This window comes from Sphaeramia orbicularis, chromosome 5 (assembly GCF_902148855.1).
Source record: "Sphaeramia orbicularis chromosome 5, fSphaOr1.1, whole genome shotgun sequence".
NCBI lineage: Eukaryota > Metazoa > Chordata > Actinopteri > Kurtiformes > Apogonidae > Sphaeramia > Sphaeramia orbicularis.
In genome coordinates, this window is record NC_043961.1 from 19,854,734 (window position 1) to 19,879,282 (window position 24,549).

Consider the following 24,549-nt stretch of genomic DNA (forward strand, 5'->3'; position numbering starts at 1 on the left):
GTTTCACCTATCTGTGTTTTTTTTATTGCTTTTAACTTGTTTTGCATTATATATATATATATATATATATATATATATATATATATATATATATATATATTTTTTTTTTTTTTTTTTTTTTTTTTTTTTTTTTTTTTACATTTTCAATAACCTTTATTTTACCAGGTAAGTTAGTTGAGAACTGATTCTCATTTTCAATCAGTGTTTTACATTGTATTTGTTTGGTAGCATCTTCTACATTTTTTTTTTCCACTTTGTTTTCATCGTACTTTGTATTGACATCTTTGTTGTCTTGTTTTGTTTATTTTTACCTCTTAACTTTGCTTCCTCCTTTGCATTTTCAACTTTTGGCATTTACATTGTCAACTTATTTTGTCATTTAATAATTTGTTTGTTTGTTTTTTTTGTTTGTTTTTTTTACTTTGTTTCATCTTTTGACTTTTGTGTTGTTTTTCTCTTGTTTGTCTTTTATGCTGTTTCTATTTTGCTGTATCTTTTTTTTACTTTATGTTTACTGGTTCATGCTTTATGTTGTTTTTTCACTTGTTTTATCTTTTAAGTTCTTGTATTATTTTGTCTTTGACATTATTTTACCCTTTACATTGTTGTCAACTTGTTTTATCTTTTATGTTATTCTTTTTCTAATTCAGTATTTATCATTTGCTTTTGTTTTGTTGCATCTTTTTACTTTGTGTCTTTTACAAAATTTTTTCTGACATTAATAAAAACTGGCATCTTCTGTCTTCACATTGGACAAAAATATCAGCCTTAAAACTTAAATAATCATATGACATTTATTGTGATAATCATCAGTATCAACTGATATGAACAATTTGATCAATTTTAACAATTTTTGTGACGACATTCAACCAGCTTAAACTGCGTTTATCTGTGGATGTCTATGGACAAGAATGGATGGTTATACTCAAGAAGAAGACATAGTGTTCTTCAATTTTGCAACATATTATCATATGTATATGATTTTTGTATATGTTTTGCAGCATATTATCATATGTATATATGTATATATATGTATGTTTGCATATATCCCTTCAGTTACAGAGGGTGTAATCATGTGAGCTAAAAGGACAGTGCTGCGTTTGTCCTCACGCTGTTTTCCTCACAGCAGGTCTCCTCTTAAGTCAAGATCTATATAGAAAAAATTGCAGCTGTTGCAGCTTCAACCATGATCAGAACAGAAATAACCAGGAACCCAGACCCCAGGCATTTCAGTGCATTTGTAGTTTCAGGACTGTATGTACACTGCTTCCTTGGAGTACAGTAACAGACTGCACACATGAATTTACAAATGAGCAAAGAGCAAAAAAGGCAAATCAAGACCTCAAAATATTATATTTATTGATACCATTCATCTTTGCATTGTGATACAATCAAATAAAAACACCATGGAGAAACAATAGCATATTCTTGGTGTACATACAGTGTTTTATATACAAAATCATGTATTTTTTTGTTATTATACATTCAGAAATGCATCAATTAACTGTGTGACAAATCATGTGGTCTCTAAAATGAGCCCTGGTGCAAGTACAGCATAAGAACAGTGAATATACACTCAGGTAGAATGAAGTGCACAGCATGATCTAGTACTACTGATAATCCTCCTTTAAATCAGTGTTTGGTTGCAGTGATTGGTGGGTGTCTTTCTTTGAGGTTGAAACAACTTGTGGGACTTGATGTGAGAGTGCCGCCACATAGACAAGACATCTGAAACACTCTTCTAATCTACAAAAATCTTCCTTAAATCACATACAAAGTGACTTCACTGCTGAATTTCACATTTGATCAATTTCGATTGACTCAGTATATACAGCATGTACAGGGGTAATTTCAGCATGCCATTAGCCTCAAACTGAACCACAGAGCTTATGAAATATGATGCTGTTTGAAATAATCATCATGAAATAAGTTGTATTTTCATTAAAGGTTTAGTTTGTAAGATTTAGCAGGATCTTGCAGAAATCAAATATTCATGATAATTATGTTTTCATTTATGTATAATCTCCTGAAAGCAGGTCACCCCCACAGGATGTGCCATGTTGAGCTGCCCCCCCCCCCCCCCCCGCCCTTTTCATTTTACATAATATCTCCATGCAAATCGGAACACAAAAATGACTACCAATGCACTGATGGAACATTTTTCTGGTGGACCTTTAACTCCAGACACAGTGAATTAAGTAATATTAGACCATAGACTGTATACAGGGTGGGGAAGCAAAATTTACAATATTTTGAGGCAGGGATTGAAAGACAGTGTATGACCAATTAGTTTATTGAAAGTCATGAGAATTTATTTGCCACAAGAAAATTTACATAATAGAAAATGTTTTTATTCTATGTGTCCTCCTTCTTTCTCAATAACTGCCTTCACACGCTTCCTGAAACTTGCGCAAGTGTTCCTCAAATATTCGGGTGACAACTTCTGCCATTCTTCTTTAATAGTATCTTCCAGACTCTTGTAATAGTTTTCCTCATAGTCATTCTCTTCTTTGCATTATAAACAGTCTTTATGGACACTCCAACTATTTTTGAAATCTCCTTTGGTGTGATGAGTGCATTCAGCAAATTACACACTCCGACGTTTGCTTTCCTGATTACTCATATGGGCAAAAGTTTCTGAAAAGGTATAGATAATAGTGTTAGGTATGATTATGACATCAATATATGTTTGGTTTCAAAACAATTGACGTAATGCCTGCTGAGAAAAAAACAACTAAATGTTCATTGTAAATTTTGCTTCCCCACCCTGTATAAATGATGAATGAACTCTCTGTAACATCACTCATTTGTTTATGAAGAAGGTGGCTTTAGAGAAAACTGTGGGATAAAACCAGAAAGCCCTGAGAGCAATGAGCCATTAATTAACAGTGTAAAGAAAAACACCATCATGTAATTCCAGCAACTTACTAAATGTTAATACATACAACTGTGTTTGATTACAGTAATGTCAAAATCATGAAATGTATAAACACACTAATTACAACTACCTGAGCTAATTAACAGGCTAGCTGACGGGCCATATTATTCAATAGGACTTAATGATAACATTAGCTTATATAGCTAAGTCACACCAGTTATTTTAATTAAGCACTGATAAACGTGACAGAATCCCCTGACATATTGGTAGTGTAACATCTGAAATACAACTATAGTAGAGTTGACTGCCAAGGAGAAAAATAAGTTTTAAACAAGAATTCTGAATGTCTGACTTAGCAGCTAAGCTAATGCTAGCCACATATGTCACTCCCCTGTCAATCACAGCTGTCAATATCATACCTAATAAATTTTTGTCTCAACATAATCAAAACAGGAGAGTTATATAGCAATTCACGCCCTGTATAGTTGTCATGGGGGGGGGGGGGGGGGGTGAGGGAAGTTTAACTGTTTTTTTTATACCTTTTTTATACCTCTTATATCACAGACACACTTTTGGTTCACAGATTGATCATTTTTGTTTAGTTTTCTTTCTTTCTTTCTTTCTTTCTTTCTTTCTATTGAGCAGATGAAAAAACTAAATACCCCCCTTGGAATCAATAAAGTTCATCTGTATCTGAATTTTTGAACCAGCCGCCTTTGAAACTGCAGTATTAGCTCCACTTTTCACTCCTTAAAATGATGACTTAACAACCTAAAATATTTTAAATTTTGCTACAACAACAGTGCATGTGTCCCATCATCAACTGCGATGTACTGCTGGTAATAAAGTGGCCCAAAGACCTAAATCTGTTGAGGTTACAAGGTCTTATTAAACTTAACAAAACAGATTTATTTTATATAGGCCTATCTGTTATTGTCATTGTTGTTTGAGACATAGACATATAAAAACACATGACACTATCAAACAAACAATGTTTTTTTGTGAATTGGTGTGTGACACTTTTGTTTCCTAAACTATTCATTTTCCCTGTCCACATGGAAAATCTTTACTTTGGAAGGCATATCAAAACATTTCAATTTCAGTGAACCAAAACTCCCTGCATGGAGCTGTCAGGTGTCACATTATCCCAGAAAAACTAAACTGTCAACTTCACCACTGTCTGTATGAACTGTTCTGGAACATGCAACTTTACCACTGAATGTCACTTAAAATGACACGAAACATGGTTCTGGAACATGGCAGACCCTGCGGAGGAGACCTGCTCCTTCAGTATAAACTAGATAGTTGTTTCTAAGACAATAACAACACTCATGATTCTCATTTTGTGTGATTATATATTAATAATAACATAATTATATTATAATGATGACATTATATTATAATACCATTATACTTTGATCCTACCAAATCCCTTATATCTTACAAACCACACCTTTAAGTGTGACATTATCATTTATTCTGTATCAAAATAATTGCATTGCACCAAAAGGTTTTCTTTTTATATTGTCTGTATATCGTATATTTTCAAAAAAAGTTATCCTCTCTAATTAGTTTGTTTAAAGTACTATTCTTTTCAGCAACAGACAAAAATCTTAGCTATTACACCACTTGGGAAAGCAAAACTGATCCCATTACTGTATATGATGGAACCTTGTTAGGAGTCATACAAACACTGGAACATTTGACCATATGTATCTACTTATTTATAATTCACATCAGTCCTCCGTGGAGTTTTCTGCCTAAACTCTGACACATTAACTCAATATCTTTAGAGTTCATGTAGTTCTCATCATTATGTCTGGTGGTGATTACTCTATGCTAGCTGAGGTGTTTCCTGCTTTGTTCAGAATACACCAGATGTCACCTAGCCCAAACTTTCAGCACAGAATTAAGGCAGAGATAATATCAAACACATTCAAAGGGTCTGTATTTATGTTTTCAAAATGTACCAACATTTGAGTTGTTTTTAAGCTGCCTTAGAGCATTTGAGTAGGTGGCAGATCAGATCATCTGCTGGCTAAACATTCTTTGGAGCAGTTATGTAAGCACCACCATGAGAACGCTCTATCATACAACTCCATATGTAAACAGACCTCAGCACGGGACAGAGTACAAATTATATACACTTGTGTCTCTTGTCGTATGATATTTCTCAGCTGTGCTCAACACAGAAATGACAACATCCTGCTTCCACGGCAGCCTGAGGTGAATGCTAGCCGTGTTTAGCATGGCCTTTGTGCTGGTGGTTACATTAAAACATCTCCCAGAGGTTGAGACATTTCCTACACTGGCTTCATGCACCAGTGCATTTCATCCTGTCTCACACCTGTGGCTCTTTTCATGTATTAATTAGAAGTCCATAAGTCTCACAAGGGCTCTGCCAGACAGCGGTCAGTACCTTCGCTTGCTTCCAGCCGCACCTGCCGGCTGGTTTTTCTGTTCTCCACCCAGGAGTTGTGTATGACAGTTCCACCTGGTGAAGGATCTACTTGGAGCAAGGAAACCACCCGCTTCTTAACCTTTGCGCGAAGAGCACGGCGTAACTTCTGTCGAGTAAAAGCGTAAAGCAGCGGGTGGGAGACGGTGGTGCCATATGCCAATGCAAGGAACCAGAGGCGGATGCTGACCAGGGCATCGCTAGGGCCAACACCAAGGATTAGTACATTGGTCACAGAGAGAGGAGCCCAACAGCCCAGGAAGGTGGTGATAATGATGAGGGACATCCTGAACACACGACGCTGACGCTCTCTCCGGTCCCTGTGCCGCCTCACTGCTCGCCGCAGAGCAATGATGGCTGACACAGAGGCCTGGACGCCCATGGAGGCTGGCATGGGGGTGGCACCGCCTTTATCAGAGGCGACAAGTGGGGCCGAAGAGGACAGGGCGGGGGGAGAGGTAGCAGTGGGGGTGGGAGTGGGTGAGGGGATGAGGGGAGGGTGGCTGAGCTGTTTGGTCCCATCTGTGGTGCAGTGCTCGCCTCCTGCCTCTTCGTTATCAGTCATTTTAATTCCTGCCTTTCTTTTCTTCTGGTCTTTTTTCTGTTTGATGTGGTGCCCTCTGCAGGGGGGGGCCCTAAAGCGTGTGTTCTTCATGTGGGAACCGATGCGGATGTTTAAAGCTCTCAATATTCTGGAGTAGGTGAACAGCATGACTCCCACAGTGGTAAAGAAAATGGGGACCTGCAAGATGAGATGGTAATACATACCCAGGCCAGTGTGATAGCCTTGCCCACCTACACACAGCAGTGTCCGATTGCGCCAGGCTGGCACCACAGTTGCACTGATACTGGGAGAAGATAAAGACAAAGGTGCCGCCTGCCCTCTGTCCTCTGGTCCCTCCTCATTGGACCACTGCACCTCGAAAAACGGGATGAAAAACACAGCTATAGATGTGAGCCAAACAGCAGCCAGGAGCAGCGCCGCTCTGCGTGTCGTCAAAAGCCTGTTGGCCGGTCGGACCGAAATGTCATATCGGTCCAGGCTGATGACCAGGATGTTGATGGCTGTGGCGATACTGGCGAAGGTGACACAAGCCTCATGGAAGCAGCAAAGCGTGGCCAGGTTGGTTCCTGGAGGTAGCAGCACGACCATCAGAGTGAGGGGGAGGCACAACACGCACACCACCACATCCAGGACGTGAAGACTGACAGTCACCATGTTGCTCACAGAGTCCACTAAATTAGACTGAGAGCAGTAGAGCACCAGTACTGTGAGGTTACTGCTGAAACCTAACACCAGCTCTAGCATGAGGATGGCAGTGAGGGACACCTGGAAACCCAACGAGTATGGCATGTACCAGGAGGCGGTGCTGCTGGGTGAGCCCCCTCCCCCCTGCTCCTGAAGGACCTCCAGTGTACCGACCCCGTCAGTGGTGGCAAGGCTTGAGGTGTAGCTGTCAGTCTCCATGATGACTTCTCAATTCTCATATAATAGATCTGTCACATGGTTGATCTGCTCCCATGATGCACCAGGGTGAGCCTCCATGATGCAGGGATGAATAAACAGCTCAATGCTGTGGAGACACAAACATGAAGCAGACAGATGAGAAATGGACTTCCTATCTCCAACCATAAAAATTCATATATCAGCTCCAGACCGTGTAGATTGGGCAGATGCTGCATTATGCATCAATCCAACCTTCAGTATCTCCGATTACCATTTTGGCGCTGCTGCAGCCAGAGACCAGACTACAAGCTACCCAAACTGCAGTCCAGTACAGGAAGCCATCATTAATGTTTTGTGAAGCTCAGGGGAAAGGCCAAATTAAATGAAGCTAAGTAATCAGTGATATGAGCAATCAACTGCCCTCTCAGTGGGTCAGTCAAAACAACACATTCAGCAACTTACAAAATTGGTTATGATCTTTGCTCTGGCAGCTGTAAAAGACTACATGATTTATTTAAAGTGCTTACTGCTGAAAGAACATATTTATTAACTCCTGCAACATTTCCAGCAAACTGATGACTACTTCAATCTACTCTGACATGGTAGAAGACTTTTATTTCATTTTAGAACAGTTTATAGTAGGTGATTCTCTGGGAAAAAATAACATAAAAACATCCAAGCATGACTTTTAGGGGGATGTTCTCAGACAAACAAAATGCAAATTGTAACCTCATTTAAGCCAACTAAATTATGTATTCAGGATTTACAGAAGCACATTTCACAGTTTTCAAATATTACACCAATCGTTAAACATGTATCTTCTAGCAATTGTCTCAGCTGATATAGACTGCAGTTCTTCCTAAGGATTATTTTCATTGCCTGTTTTATTATGTTGAATTTACTCGGCTATATTGAAAACTGCAGTATTGTTTCTGGATTTAATTAAAGGTCAAAAAAAAGAAAATCGACAAGGGTACGAATACAGGGAAGGAGGAAACTCAACTACACATTCACTGCAGTTTATCATAAAGATCTGGTTCAGTCCAGGCCTGAAAAATATGCCTATCCTCACCTATAAGCTTCCGTGTTTAACAAACAGTATATCTTGTTTACGTAATGCATACGCAGACACAATGTAAAAACAACAGTTCTTTATCTGCCTGTTCAAATACCTCTGTGCTGCCTCTTCACTGGTTGCATGGCAACTTCACAGCACATGAAATAAGCATATCTCCAAATCTATTTTTTCTTCAAAAGAACACATACAGTCTTAAGACACAACATCAAGGGTCAATTATATTTGTGAGAGAAGTCACAGGTTTGTTGAAAATTGTTCAAATGTACCTTAAAGAAACAACAGTTTTTAATCTGGGTATGAAATGTAAGAATACAGTTTAGCCTGTTTAATGCTTATTTTAGGCAAAGTAACGACGCAAAAATACCAACAACAGCAATTTTGATGACATTTAGTTTTCATTTTACTTTGCCTTTTAGTAATTTCTTGTAGAGTTAAAACTTTTCAGCATTTTTTTGGTCAAGAGAGATGTTTGTATTTAGATTGGAGACACTGCAGTTAACTATATCTTCAGTAAACAGTTTGATAAAGAGTGCAAAGTACTGAGTGCAGTTCGATATCCACACAGTCAGTTAAGTCTTCTGTCGTTTCCTAACGCTTACTTATCATTGATGACTTTTAATGGTCTCAGATAGAGACAGCCTCTACTGCACTCCACTCAGTGTGTCATTGTTGAATTGACAGCTGTGAGATTAAAGCAGTGTGTAAAACACAGATGCTCATCATTGATTAGGAGGTGACTACTGATTGCACCTGGAGGAAATCAATTGAGCAATCACAGATTAGTTTCACCTAAATTCATCAAGAGGTGCAAATCTCAGTGTGAAGACTTTAAAACAAAATCAAGCACAACAAAGCAACTAAGAACCTCTGCACTCTGGCAACGAAACGTTTGAGTGATAGCCTCATGTTTTCCTCATCTCTGTTACCATAGCAACTACACTACAAGGGTCTAGATTAATGAGTTCACAGGTGACATATTATTGAAGTGTGTGACACAGAGGTCTTTGGTCACCAGAGAGAGAAGCCAAAAGACCCATACGGAGAAAATAAAGGATCACAACAAACAGAGGTTACGTTAGGACCATCACATTCCCATGTAAAAGTTGTAAATTGTGAATAGAAATGTCAACAGGAAAGTGCTACGAATGCTGCTGATGTACTGCATATTGCCTCTGAGAATCCATATTACAGCGTCTTCTTGTCTGGTGACTTTCATATGTTCCTGTTCTCCCTGGGCATTGTAAACAGCAGAGGAAATGTGGGAGGAAATGGAAATCCCCTAAGATTAACGGCTGTCTCCTTAAACTATTCTCTGTGATGTAAGTCAGTAAGAAATCATAGACTTTGTGGAAACAAGAGGCAAGTTTTTATGACACTGCCAAAACTGGTGACAAAGAAACTGAAACATACACTGTATGTAGATTTGTGGTTTAGCTTTATAAGGACAGTGATGTCTCTGAGGATGTAAGGGAGGAGGGACACGGCAGAGTGTAGAGAAAAAAAAAAGGCTCTTTGGCAAGTGAGGAATTGGTGGTGTGCATGAGAGCAGCTCTGCAGCCACTTTTCTTGACTCATGCTGGAGGTTTCCAGCTGGTCTGAGCGTGATCAGACTGTCTGATTGCCTCCAGAGGCTGACAGAAAATGAAGAGGTGGGGGCAGGGGGTTCGGACCAACTGTAGAGTTGATTTTGATTTAAAATAGAGATCATGCATCACCTGGATGCATGGCCTCCAAAAAGGCTTGGTGGTAGTGAACAGAAAGCTCTGACGAAATGCTTAAGTGCAAGGGAGGACAAAAGAAGTGTGTAAGCCAGAGCCACTGGTAAACAAGATGTCCCAGGGAGCAAAGGTGTCTTTTTTCCACTCTTAAGTCTCCCCCTCCCCTAACTGTCGCTGGTTTCCTGGTTCCCTCCAGCCCCCAACAGGCCACTTCAATCCCTAAAGACTCCTTTGTGATCGCTTGAGTGAAAAGCTGCACAATAACTGCTCAGGTTAGCATTGAAGCAGTGAGCAGATATTATCATCGTAAAAGCAGAAAAACAATATTGAAGTCAAGGCACAGAAAGTGGAGCTGTAATAGGGACCGGTTTATATCCTCTGTATTCTAGGCAGTTTGGCTTTTATTGTAATCTTTCTTTGGATACTCGTTCTATACACTGTTTTCTGTGTGTGTTTAGCATCTTAATAAATTGAAGGTTGACTAGGTCAGTGCATTTATGTGAAGCACAAGTGTGAAAATCAATCGATATGACTCTGCTTTGACCCATCGTGCTTCATACCTGACCCTGGAGAGCACTGCTAGTTTTATATACTGTTTTTAAACACAGGCTGCTTGTTAAACCTGAAAAAGAAACCAGAAAAAAAAAAGCCTGAATCTGTGTAAATCCTTCTGAGTAGCAAAGCATCTCAGGACTAGTTTACTGTTCTGACTTGTACCATGCTGATCATTTCTAAATCCACATAAACCCTTTGCAGAGAGCAGCAGCTTCATTCCTGATAAAAGTGCTGTGAGTCAGAGGCAGGCGAGTGTGAAAGCAGGTGTGTTTCTTACATCCAACATGGCTTCTTCTTAATTAAGTTGCCTGCACTCGGGAGTGTCACACACACAGCTTGAGTGTGTGACCATCCTCTATTGCTGTATAAGGCAACGACCCTGACATACAGAGGGCTGCGGAAAGGTCATGTCAAGGTGACAGCTTTAATTAGTGCTAGCACTTTCTCAACAACACCTCCATCCTTTAATCTTCGATAAAGTAATGAGGTCAAAAGTGGAAAAAAGTCACACAATTTAACAGAGAGGTGAATACTGGGTGATTAGGTCTGGAACTAACAAGATACATTTTATTAGTTTTATAGTCGTGTGATCACTGGGATGTGGGCTGGGCTTAAAATGGTGTACAGTCGTGGAAAAAATTATTAGACCATCCTTGTTTTCTTCAATTTCTTCTTAATTTTAATGACTGGTGCAACTAAAGGTACATTTGTTTGGACAAATATGATGATAACAACAAAAATAGCTTGTAAGAGTTTTATTTAAGAGCTGATATCTAGCCATTTTCCGTGGTTTTCTTGATAATAACCAAAATCTAAATGATTTTTTTTAGTTCATACATCAGTATCTATGGCATTGTACTGCCAAAAACAGTGCTTTTAGGCATTCCATGTATGTTTTCTTTTCTGTCTGTTTTAGTCACATGAAACACACAGGAGTTAGTACTTGATTGCTAACCATTGTTTCTGATGACTTTTGATGGTCTAATAATTTTTTTACGCCACTGTATCTATGTAATCTAGTAGTATCTAGTATGTGACAAACCTGAAATTCAGCAGTATGCCAAAAATATACAGATACACACTACACTAGCCAAATTTTAGCGCTACCTTCATGACATAATGCATGATAGTTAGGGCCATCTTCTTCTTTTGTCTAATTGTGCAGCATCTAATTGTGCAGATCTGCCAGAGTCTGGGCCAGAGTCCAGTATTAATGTGGAAATTCAGTCAAAAATGTCCATGTATTTCCAGAGTAACTACAAGTGTAAGTGCATTAAACTGTTTGATACTATATGAAACTATCTGATATAATATAATTTACACAAGTGATTTTTTGTAGCAAACAGTGCTGTATTCTTGCAGATTTAATCATAGAAACAAGTTAATAAGCAAGATAACTTCAAACACCTAAACAGGTACAAGTGACCAAAAGCATTTTCTGATCTAAAATGTAAAATGAACCATTAACCCTATCAATGCATTTAACATGTAAAATGCAGTTTCTCAGCTTTATATTGACCCTCACATGCAGTGTTGAGAGTAACACATTACAAAAGTAATGCATTACGGTAACTGATTACTTCAGTACTTACTAATGCATTTATGACGAGTCTGTATGTGATTCAAAAGTAATACAGGAGTCATGTTACGCATTACAATTCTGAGTAACATTGTAAGGTAGGGAATTACTTTTAAATAACAGTAACATGTAATCTGTAATCTGTTACAGTTTGGAAGTAACTTGCACAACACTGGTCACATGAGACCCATTTGGATGTTCAGAGGTTTTGTAGTGAACCTGGAAACACCATCATCTTCTACGACATTGATTAACCAATAAAAAAAAACATAGTTTGACAAATGACAGTGGTTGTAGATGCTTGTTTTTGTATTCTGTTAACGATGTATTTAACTTGTTTTTTTGTTCTGATATAATAAAGTTTGAATTTATTCTGAGCTTTTATGAAAACCTATGAACACTATGAACAATAAATACAGGAAAAATATCAGATTTTCACTGAAAAATGCAGAGTATAATATTATATAAAATGGCAATGAATCACTTAGGTTAGGAAAGGTGAAATGTAGAGCGAAGTGGATTCCTCACATATACATTTCTACATATGTATATATTATAAACTACGTTCAAATGTAAGTATTTGACAGTTTTTATGGCTAAATTTACTCAGCTGCAGAATTTATGGTTAAAGGGAGATTACCAGGGTTTAATTGAGAATAATTCAAAAAAATGTGATAAAACGTGACTTAAAATGTAACTTGGAATATTTACACTCAACGACAGCCTTTTTATAAACCTATTTAAAGTGATTTTATTGCCTAAACCTAAAAAACAATTCATGTCAGGATTTTATGTATCCATCCACCTCCTGCCCTTTGAGGAAGGGTAAAAAAAATCCTGATAAATGGGTGGATTAAAATTATAACCATGATATATGAGTAGAGAGTAAAGTTGAAATTATTTTTTGCCGCAAGAAGAAAAATTGCACTATTAAACTATGTTGACTGGGTTGTGCTGAGCAGCCTGCAAAAATCTGACACATAAACATATTAAATATGTAAACATATTCATTTTGATCTGCGCTTGACATCACATCTGGCCTCTAATCTCTAATAATCCTTTGTTTTTGATGCAGTTAGGAGGAATGTCTTTGCCTTCTGTTTGATCTCATTTAGCTTCATTTATATGGTAATATTTTAAATGCGTAATAGATCATTTTTATGTGATCTGTGTATGGATGCTTGTTTGTTGCTCTCATTAACTGGCAAAAAAGCTAAATCAAGATGAAATAATCAGCAATCAAAACAAAAGCCATGTTGTGTTTTTAGTGAAATAAGTGTCTGCTGCCATCTTGACTAAAAATCCACATAGAAATGCAACAGTTCTGGAAAGCTGGAAATCATCTGAAGTGCATGAAATGAATAAAGAATTAAATCACAGGACCTTATTACACAATACCCTCTTTGTTCCATAGAATGATGTAATATTATAATGGATCAACTTTTGCTTTAACCATGCATCAAAGCTACAGCAGAGGAGTGAATTCATAAACTGGTGTATGACGTCCACCGCTGCCGTGTCTTCAGTTCAAAGTGATGGAGCTCTACAACCGTTTTCCCCCTGGTTAGGACGTCAGTAGTAAGTGACAAGAGACTGTATAGCATCTATAATTGAACAGCGATAGTCACATCAGCATTTCCCAGTAGCAACAGCAGCACAAAGATTAAAAAAGATGAATGGCAGAGGAGATAATCTCGCTGCTCCTCTGGGATGGGCTGATGTAACAGGTTGTCAAAATGATAAATAGTGAGAAGCCAGGAATATAGAAGAAAAGTACATGAAAAGCTGTGGGGAATACATATTTAAATGCATGATTTTATGGTAATGAAAGTGATTTGATTTTTATCCATGTGCTCTAGTGGGTAAGACATTACAGTTAAACAAGACTGGTCTGAGAAATGGTTTGGACATGTTGCTCTCAGTGTCAGAAACGGTACCTCTCAACTTCACTATTCTCTGAACATATTCATCCATGTCTATCACTTCAACCTCCTGGTAGGCTGTAAGGAAAGACTATTTTCAGGTATTATTAGTAGTGGTTCATTCTTTAAAGTGGAGTAAAATGTGAATATGATATATGATAAATTACTGACTACATTTCTGATTAAAGACAAAATGTTGATATTATATTCATTCTCTAAAATATCATGTAGTACATGTAGTAATCCTACTATATAACGCACGCTTTGTGTCCGTCTGATCGATGTTGCAGCACAGGAGGGCGTTTGTATGGATTTTTCTCAGCCTTCACAGGCCTGATCACCGCCAAAACGGCCAAATGAATAGAAACATTACCTGACTATCTACTAGGCACAATTTTATGTCCGTATTCAAATGTTGTGAGGTATGCTGGGCAGTTTTAGCCTCTCATGCTATCGCACAGTGGCACCACGGGTACAACGCCGCTAGTCCGAATAACTATTAAAGTTAAAATTCTTTTGCTGTTCGTTGGCCAGGCGGCTAATCTTGTTTAAATGGAAGAATACCCACCCACACACACACACATGGACAATGGATCAGAGAGGTTATGCATCATATTTACCTAGAAAAATCTATATATATATATATATATATATATGGGTTCCACCATAAAATTCTATGCCACTTGGCAGCCATTTATCAGCTTTGTAGAAAGTATGGTAGCTACCAACATATCTATGTAACTCCAATATCTGTGTCCCTTTTTACTTTGTTTTTTAATTCATTTATTTTTAATATTCTTTCCCCTTATTTATTTATTTAAGTGTATGTGAACTTACAAATGTGCATGTGTGTATATGTATATGTATATGTCTGTATGTATGTATGTGTCTGTGCATGTGTTTGAAGGGGGTTTATATATTTTTGTATGCAAGTATATTATGTTTGGCTGTATATAAATTTAACAAAGGCCCAGTAATTGGGGTGGGTGGGCAGATGGATAGGAACTGGATACAACAGTTTCATGTTCAAGTTGTATGTTTCTCCTTGTACATTTGAAAATTGAAATAAAAAAGATCTTGATCAAAAAAAAAAAAAAAAAAGAAAATTTAAAATTAAATATTTATTTGCTTCGTTTGGAAAATAAGTCATGGATATACTAAGATGAAGTGAATATTTTTTTCTTGAAACAATCTTATTAGTTTTATGCACATTATGTACATTTATAAAAACATTCTTAGTGATTATTACTTTGGAGCAAAATACTGAAATCACATTTTACAATAACTTAAGAAATTCAACTATTTTGTCAGATAGATACTGAGAACTTCACAGAAAATGTACTGTACTGATTTTAAGATAAATGACAGTTGTATTTTTAACAGGCCACAGAAAATGCATCTAAACTCATTTCAAATAGATGAGTTTATGTGCTCAAATATTTGAACTACAACACACTGTATATTCTTAATTTTGTATTTCAAAATCATCTTTATCAAAATCATCATGTCATTGACGTATAGATAAAGTGTTGGACTTATACTATCCCAGTTGTATAAAATGAACAGGATGACTCTTAAATCGTTATATGTGTGACAGTTAATCATGGACTAAAGTTTCATTATGGTGACAGTTGTAGACAGCTTCACTCTTGTGGCCTCCGGGGGTCTGATCATTCCCTTTTTATGTCGAAAAGACGGCTTCAGTCACTTGTCACAGTGATGCCACTACAAAGCACAGAGCAGCTCTGTTTCTAACAGCACATTAGTCAGGACAAAGCAGCAAACAAGAATAGAAACTGCAGCATTCAGGCCCACGGTGTGAGGAGGTGAGCAGTGACAAAACAGAAAGACTGGAGTATAAAGACACACAATGTGTACTTTCTCTCCTTACAATAAATACCAACCAGCTTGAGTGAGTGCAGAAGTTTAATTATACTCTCTATTGAGACGCCAAGCTGTCATTTGGACTTTCTCTGTAGTACAAAATGTCATGTCAATACAAAACACTCGTAGGCCACTGCGCATCTTCACTTTTATCGTCTTTTTGGTTTTTTTTTACTGCGTGAACAAACACAGACACAAATACACAACAGATCCCCTGGTGGGTCTGAGTGATCTTAGAGCCGTAGGTAAACAGAACGAGTGTCCTTCAATGCAGTCCTAAAGTATAATACAGCAAATTACAGGGATTATTACCACTGAAAATACTGCATTCTGTGCTAAATCTGACTTTCAAATGTCAGCCCTTCAGTGAAACAGCCGTTGTTAGGGTGCATGACTTTGACTTTCAAATGGAGGCATGACTTCCATGTACATTTACGTTGTTTTGTCTTATTTCTATTGTCTTTGAAGGCAGTGGACAAATGAAGGAATAAGCACACTGCAAAAGAGGGGTGTCTAAAAACAAGATAAAAACACAAAATCTGAGGGAAAAGGTACTCAAAACAAGTGAAATATCCTCCTGAGACCCAGGAAAGTAAATGTTTTGGCTTTTTTAATTAAATAATTGTCTTGATTGGAAAAAGCATGATGCAACAGTTTTACAAATACAATTTTTATTTTTGTTTCATTTTTTTTATGGAATGTCTTTTGCAGTGGACAGGATTTTTTTTTCCCCAAGTAAAGCTGTAAAACTCTTGTCCCCTACAGAGGACAAAAATGCATTGGTGGGTCTCAGGAGGATATCTGTCCATGCAGCAAGATAATTTCACTGGACAAGCTTTCTTAAATTCTGATTGTTAAATCTAGAAATAAGCATGTCTACAGATGTATGAACGCTTAAAATAAAAAAATTAACTCTTAAAACAAGATAAATATCTAACACTTCTAAATCTAAGTTGTTGTTTTTTTTAATCTTGGTAAGAACCAAATAATTTGCAGGGTATTCTATTTAAAATACTTAACGCATACCTGTACTGGTCATGTTTATGACATTAACTCATAAAGACCCAAACATCCACCATTGAACAAAATCATCTACTGATGTAAAATATTTAATACCTTTTGATCCACATATCCTATCAATCCATGCAAATAATTAGTGTAAAATGCAGTTATTCAACTTTTCATGGTCATCAGATATGACCCATTTGGACATTCAGAGGCTTCATAGTGAACATGGAAACATCATCATCTTCTACAGCATTGATTCACCAGTAAAACCCATGGAGTTGGATCGATGACAGTGGAGGGAAGCACTGGGTTTATGTTCAGTTATTGAAATAATTTACTGAAAAACTCACTTTTTCTTCAGTTTTCTCTGTTTCTGATATAATAACCCTCGACTTTAATCTGAGTTTTTAGGAACATCTACATGATCAGTAAATTAAATATAGGAAAACACAAGATTTTCACTGGAAAAAAGTGCAAAATACAGAGGATAATATTACAATAAATGGAAATTCCTTAAGAAAGGTCAAATAGAGAGAAAAATTCATTGGGGAACTGCCATAAAAGTAGCACTGGTCTTTATGGGTTAATTGTGCTTTGTGTATTATTTATAAGCAAGAGAGGTGCAAATTCAGTAAAAGAAAAAAAAAATGGCCATAAATGCACCACACTGGACCTTTTTATTATGTGAACTACATGCATGGGCAGAATATGGGAGCGGGCATTGGTGGCCATAAGTGACGTACCTGTCGTTGTTTCCAGTGGCAGTCAGCGAACAGATTAAGTGGAAAGCACACGTTTGCACTTGTTGTTTGTGCAGCTGTAAGCTATGCATTCCACCATTGTCCTAGAGATGTGACCCAGCACTGGGCGATAATGTGTCATCTTAGACTGGTGTCTGCTGCACAAGGTCAGTGACCAGTCCATCTCAGCCCAGGTAATGGGACTATACTACAAGGGTTCGTCAGTACCGGTGCTGGAACAGCCCGTGAAGGACGACACATGTTGCTGGCCATGACTGACGGACAGAGCAGTGACTTAGTACTCGTACATACTTGACAACAGGATAAAACAGAACTGCTAGTATTATGCATGATCTTTTGAGAAAGCTAGGAATGAAAATTCACTACAGGTACACTTTAATAACTAAGTTGGAGTGCATGTCACAGACACAGTGAGAAGCCATTTTACATCATATAATTGAATCAATAAAATATAGACACGGGCGACACGGTGGTGCAGTGGTTAGCACTCGTGCCTCACAGCAAGAAGGTCCTGGGTTCGATTCCAACACCTTTGGGACCTTTCTGTGTGGAGTTTGCATGTTCTCCCTGTGTCTGCGTGGGTTCTCTCCGGGTACTCCGGCTTCCTCCCACAATCCAAAAACATGCACTAATAGGTTAATTGGTTAATCTAAATTGCCCATAGGTGTGAATGTGAGAGTGATTGTTTGTCTCTATATGTCAGCCCTGCGATGAACTGGCGACTTGTCCAGGGTGTACCCCGCCTTCGCCCCTATGTAGCTGGGATAGGCTCCAAGCGACCCCCGTGACCCTAGTGAGGATAAAGCGGGTTCAGAAAATGAATGAAATATAGACACATAGATCTGGAAAATTAGGAGGCCATTGGTTTTACTATTTTGTATAAGTGAGCACTTGATTTATTCTAAAAATATTAAAACATTTCTCTCAAATTCTAAATAAAAACATTGCCATTTAGCACATTTATTTGCAAAATTTTGAAATGTTTGAAATATAAAAAAAAAACATAATTCTATACTTAAATACTGCAAAGAAAACAAGCACATACGGACAAGAACAAGCCAGCATTGATGCTTTCACTTGATTTGATGAAGTAATCCTGAATTTCAGTCATGAGTTGTCATGCATTTGCACCAAGTGTCCACATCTGAATGTCACTGAAAACCTTTGGAATGTTATCAAGAGGAGGATGGACGATCAGAAAACTGAGCTTTGCATCAGGAGTGTCCTACATTCTGAATAGACTATTTCAGTTAACATTGTCCTCCCTTACCATTTTAAAGTCCCCCTCGCCACGTGAAAGAACATCAGTCTCCAAGCTGCAGTGACAGCTATGACAAAAAAACACGTCTTTTTATGTATTATGTGTTTTTCTTTTCATTTGTGAGGCTGTCGTCACTTCTTCACGTGCAAATGCTTTACAGTAACAGCTTCTTCACAACACTATGTTCTAAAGGCCTTGTTGCAGCGTTTAATGCTATGTGAGGGTGATTTTTGTTTAAGGAAACACAAATTGCCCAAATAAAGCAGGGAGTTTTTCCCTGTCACTAACAAAGTGTAGAGGAAGGTCTGGTTATGGGAGACTAGGAATGGCATAAAGCATCTGGTGAAGAACATGCCAGCAGTTCCTAGAATAAACAAAATGTTTATTTTCACTGAAACACACTCCCATAAATAGAAAACAAGTGGTCAGTTTTTTTTTTTTTTTTTCCAGAGCTTTAAATGTGATGAACTCCACATGTGATGGCACGTTTCAGGCCTGTGTTTTCATTTTTTTTATTTTTTCATTTATCATGTGAGGAAAGATTTGAATCTGAGATTACTCGTATATATGTAAATGAGTTTCCATCTGAAGGTCCACTTCTTGTCTCTCATTTGTGCTTTTACTTCTATCACATTGGCAGCACATCAACAGATCAATCTCCATGACAACCAATCCATCTCCATCAGCTAATTAAGACCATTTATAACCCATGGTCTACAATTGAATGAACAGAAGAAGCTCCTGATTGTGCTTGTTAATGGGGGCTTGACAAAGGTCAGGAATTACAGACCTATGTCCGACCTACAGCTTGTCTGTGGATTTTTGTGGATAACCCCAAACATGTCGGTCCTTACATTAGCAAATAGAGCAGGTAAAAATTGTACAGCATCATAGAAAGCAGCATGATAAACTGGTGATGGTGATACTAAACGTGGTACAGTGATTACTCAGTGCATGCATGATAAGTCTGCCTGAATGCCCACTAGAAATTCCAAGCTGACCGCCATTTTGAAAAATGGCTGCCAAATTTGTCTGTTAACAGAAATGCATGTACTGACTTAATTTGGTTGGTGTGAGTATGTTTAATTGGCACTTGTTTCTAAAAGAATCTAAAAATTTAACTGTAGTAAATGTAACACATAAGTGGTAATAATAATATCTGGTAGGAAAAACTATCAATTAATCAAACAGTCCATGTAGTAAATTTGGTTTTGCAGCTACTTTGGAATAATTATTGGTCATATTAGAGTTTTAATTGGTTTATTTATTTATTTATTTATTTATTTTTTCTTTATTTCGAAGATGCAAAGAAACAAAATAAAACAAAAAGAAAACAAGAAAAGCACTCTGAGAGTGCAGACCTCCGCCAAGACATATCTGCCCCCCCAATCACCACCAAAATGTAATCATTTCTTCCTTGTGCCAGTATCAACATTTCCTGAAAATTTCATGAAAATCCATCCATGACTTTTTGAGTTATCTTGCTAACAAACAAACACGCACGCACGCATACACACAAAGCAAAGTGATCACAATACCTCCTGGCGGAGGTAATAACATTTAAATTAAGAATCTGTCTTCGAGTATGAGCAAGTCTGAATTTGCATGGTCAACAAGGAGTAGGAAGAAATATTAACTTATTTAATTGTACCCCTCAAGTACTTTTACATCTTTATCAATAACTTAATTCATGTTTCAAACAATAACTTTTCTTAATTTAATATTCAACCCACAACTAATACATAATACAATAATTGGCTTACTGGTTAACTGAAGCTTAAATAACACTGTGCATGAAAGGGTTAAAACACAGGAAATGGAGACCCTCATAAACAATAAACATGTTGAATGGCTTGTTCAATTTCAAGCCTGAGGTCAAATAATGAATTATAAAAACTGAGCACTTCAATCATAGCGACCAACTCAGATGCTGTTTCTGGACAATGTAAGAGGTAATTACCCAATGTCACACCCACATGCACTGTCAAATGCACCCAGTTTTTAATACTAAATCCAGTTTTAACACAACACAGGCAGGGTCAGAGGTCTACATTATTCTTTTATAGTCTTTAATTGTCTTTAATTGTTGCTAATGCTCCATCCATAGTATTTTTTTTTTGCATGTGTCCTATCATCATTTCTCTCCGAGTCATACATATTTTGGTTAATTCCATAATGGAGTTCAGGACCAGCTGGAAACAGTATAAAATATTGAGCAATACGCAGAGTGCTCTAAAGGAGAATACAGGCTGAGAGGCGCGGGAGAGGAAAACCAAGCGAAACTCTCAAAACTGCATTTTCTTCAGAGCGTCTTCAGGGGATTCATCTTTAATGCATGTTTATTTTTAAATGACATCTGCAGAGGCGAGGGAATTGGCAAACCAACTGCCATTTGAGTCATTGACTGGATACAGTTGTTATTGGGAAACAAATTCATTATTCAGACTCTCCAAACATGAGATGGGCCATGCAGGTTGGAGCGTAGCATCCAGACTTGCACTGAAGGCCTTTGTGTTGTCCTGTTACTTGAATTATTTATCACCGAGCTGAAATATGGACCTGAAATAGCGATCCATTGAAAAGCAGAAAGAGGAGGGAAAAGAAAACACAGTGACGAAAATAAAATACAGTGTGTGTTTCAGCTGACAGATGCCACATGATGGATAGAAAGGTGAAAATGATGTTACTTAGCAGCAGACAGAGCCAATTAGATGCCAATTAATCTATTTGGTGAGTTGATGGAGTCTGTGCAGAAGCGGGAGTGTGTGGTTTTCATTAGTGTTTTTTTTTCCTGTGTCCAGCAGGATTTGCTTTCCTTCCTTCATGTTCACAATCAAAGCCACAACACGCAGACACTGCAGCAGAGACACAGCTCAGGCCCCAACGCTTTCATCAACACTTCTCCCTTTTTCTTCTCTTTGCTTTTCCTCCACCTCCACACTGTTGCATCCAGCCCCTCCCTCCTCAAAAACGCCTCATCTCGTCTTTTGTCTCTTAAGTTTCAGCTCTCCCGTCTTCCTTTGTCTTCCCTCTTTCTGTTTTTTAAAAAAATTGTTGTTCGTGATGCAGAGCAGAGATGGAAGCTTCATGAGCTGTAAGATAAATACATCTCAATCTGTCGGGGACGGCTGTTGATTCTGACATTAGCTTTAAAATGTCACATCTGACGTGACTCTGATGGACACTGGTCACGACTAACGCCATAATAAAAGAAAAGTACAGCTCAAGAATAAATGCTGCATGTACCAAGCAAAAAAAACCGATGACTTCTAATTTCAAATATGTTAAAATTACCTAGAATTATCACTTAAGTGTTAGGAATAAAAAGCTCTCAAGTTCTGCCAAAGATGCCAATGTATAGATGGTAGAAATATGAACTGAATATATTCATATCAATGATCTGGTGGATTTGTGTGACCACTAGAGGGAGTAGTGAGTCACTCTGTTGGTGAGAGAAACTACTGTCACAAGGCCTTTAACCAAAGTATCAGAAAGTAAAAAGATGTGATGAGACCTCCTAAGAAACAGCTTTAAAAGTCAAAAGCCACTTTTACACAGAGATTCCGGAAAAAAGGTGAGATGGTGATCCCATCTTTTCTTCCACCATTGACCGATTTCCACAGCCAAGCCAAAGGAGTAACAGAGGTGAGACAGGCTGGACTTTTACACAGCGGACCTGCGTTCCAGAATCAAAGGGGCTGTGATGCAGCATAGCCTATAGTGTGACGTATAACTTGCTCATCGGAAATACCCTAAACATAGCAGTGTGGCTAACCTCTCTAGAGTCTTTCACAAATGCTAGCATGGACAGAGTCCTCCGCCCAAAGTGGCAACAGCTGGTGAATCTCAGCGTCTCCCCAGTTCGACATCTTTCTGGTTGTGTTGATATGTTTGTTTACTGTACACGGCCCGCACTCATTTTTAAATCCCCCGAGCACAGGGATCGCACACATAATGCATCATCAAAATGTTACACCTTGGTTGCGGAATGAGAGGTGTTCCTTTTACATAGTGTTCCAGAATTATGATTCCATCTTTATCATGGCTCTGTTTCTACCTCCAGAGGCGTTACAGAGCCATGACAGAGGTGGGACCAAATGATCCACCATTTCGTTTACACAGACGTCGTTCGGGAATAAAGGTGAAATATTCCCGTACCAGAAGGGCTGTGGAAAAGGGGCTAAAGAAAATGACAAACTGATAAAAGCTAGAAGCGCCATTGTTGTTTTCACCTCTGGACACAGTTCTAAAAGAAAAGAATGGAGTTGGATGTTGAAATCACAGCGTTTCTTCTACATGGATGAGTTTGATTATGAGGCTTATGAAGGTATAAAGTTATTATGTGATGTTTTTATCTACTGTCTATATAATGGTTTAGCTTAGAAATTCATTAAAATAGTGAACTTTAGACACTCTATTTACAATCTTAACATATTAAGAACACCTACAATTATCACCTTCAACAAGTGGTTTGATTATGAGCTGGATTATGTAAAAACTACTCCACCAGTTTTCTTGAAACTAAGTGAAAGGGTAGGGCCAAGGACAAACTCCTTAAATTTGGATGCAGGTCAGTTAAATTGGGCACAACCCCCCCCCCACACACACACACACACACACACACACACACACACTCCTTTCCAGGTAGGGCATTTGATTGAATCGCAGGACTGTGGGATCTAATCCTGTTGACAGACAAACTAGCGAACAGACCTTCTGGTTACATAAGCTCCTTGGCACAGGTAAACACTTAAAGGTTACTTCATTGTCAAAAGTTGGATAAAATTAGTCAAAGAAAATGAATAATTAAATAATAATACATAATTAAAATTAATATTGTGTTTTATATTAAGGTAAAACAAGTGTATCAACAATTAAGCTGGACTCTCAGGTGCCAAATTAGTGAATAATAAGGTGTAGTTGTGTGATTGCCTTAATATTGCAAAGAAAGTAAAGATCAAGTCATAATTTAGCAATGAAAACACCCTGAAGGAGTGTGAAGGCAGATTAAGACATGGATGGGACATTTACAAGATATGGCAGGCTGCTCCTCTGGGCTTTTGGCACACATGTAAACACAGATGCAAACAAGCATCATCCAGACAACCACACTTTGATGTACAGTATAGGCTACATGTGGAGATGTTTCCAGCGGATTGCAGTGAGGACTCCCAAAGGAGCGTGGGAGAAACACACAGGCTCAGAGCCCGTAACTGTGTCAAGCACCTACTCCCACAAACAGCCCGAGGTTTCTAATAAAACCCAGGTTCCTCTGTGAAATCGATATTTAGTGGTGGAGCTTGTGCAGCCAAAAGGCGCGCAGAGCTGTGCGCAATGCAACGAAACCATCACAACAAAGATACAATAAGGCAACCAGAAAATACATCTGATGTGTAAACATTTTAATCTTAAAAGTTAAAAACACTCTGCGTAAAAGTTTGAAGTGCAAATTCATATTTTACAGAGACACTTTTTTTTCCATTAATAGGAAATTGAAGTTTGTGTGCCTATAGCTTTCACCCAGACTCCACATTTTTACAGTAAAATTCCCAATCCTGCAAGAATAATTGAGTATTTACTAATTTTTAATCAAAATATTTTTTTCGTTTGACAAAAACGCGCTCTTACCTCTCGTAACGGTGCGTGCGCTCAGAGATCCATGCTCCCAACCTGTGCGCGCAGTGGAAGCGTCATTAATGTGCGTGGAGCAGCCGACAACATGCTGAGCAGCAGCAGCAGCAGCTTCACCAGGGGGACACTGACGGCAACAAACACAGGTCTGTAGGAAGGATGGACGGACGGACGGACGGACGGACTGGGGGTGCACTGTCCGCAGGCAGAGCACCGCGCACTCAGGATGGCTTCGGTTTACTGAAGGAGGGAGGCGCCTCAGCTACTATGAAGGTCATTTACATCAAAGCTCCAAACGTGGTGGAGGCATTTGACTCTGAGGTACAACTTTAAAGCTCCAGTGTAATTTGGTGAACTCATACACTTGCG

General features: G+C 38.1%; 1 protein-coding gene across 1 annotated transcript; it reads right to left on the minus strand.

Moving 5' to 3' along the window:
• Positions 1 to 2,768: 2,768 nt before the first annotated feature.
• Positions 2,769 to 24,549, minus strand: LOC115420151 (G-protein coupled receptor 22-like). Its single transcript, XM_030135391.1, has 2 exons — positions 24,178 to 24,549; positions 2,769 to 6,910 (listed from the first exon to the last, which is right to left on the minus strand). The coding sequence occupies exon 2, from the start codon at positions 6,802 to 6,804 to the stop codon at positions 5,266 to 5,268; it is 1,539 nt and encodes a 512-aa protein (XP_029991251.1). The 5' UTR covers positions 6,805 to 6,910; positions 24,178 to 24,549; the 3' UTR covers positions 2,769 to 5,265.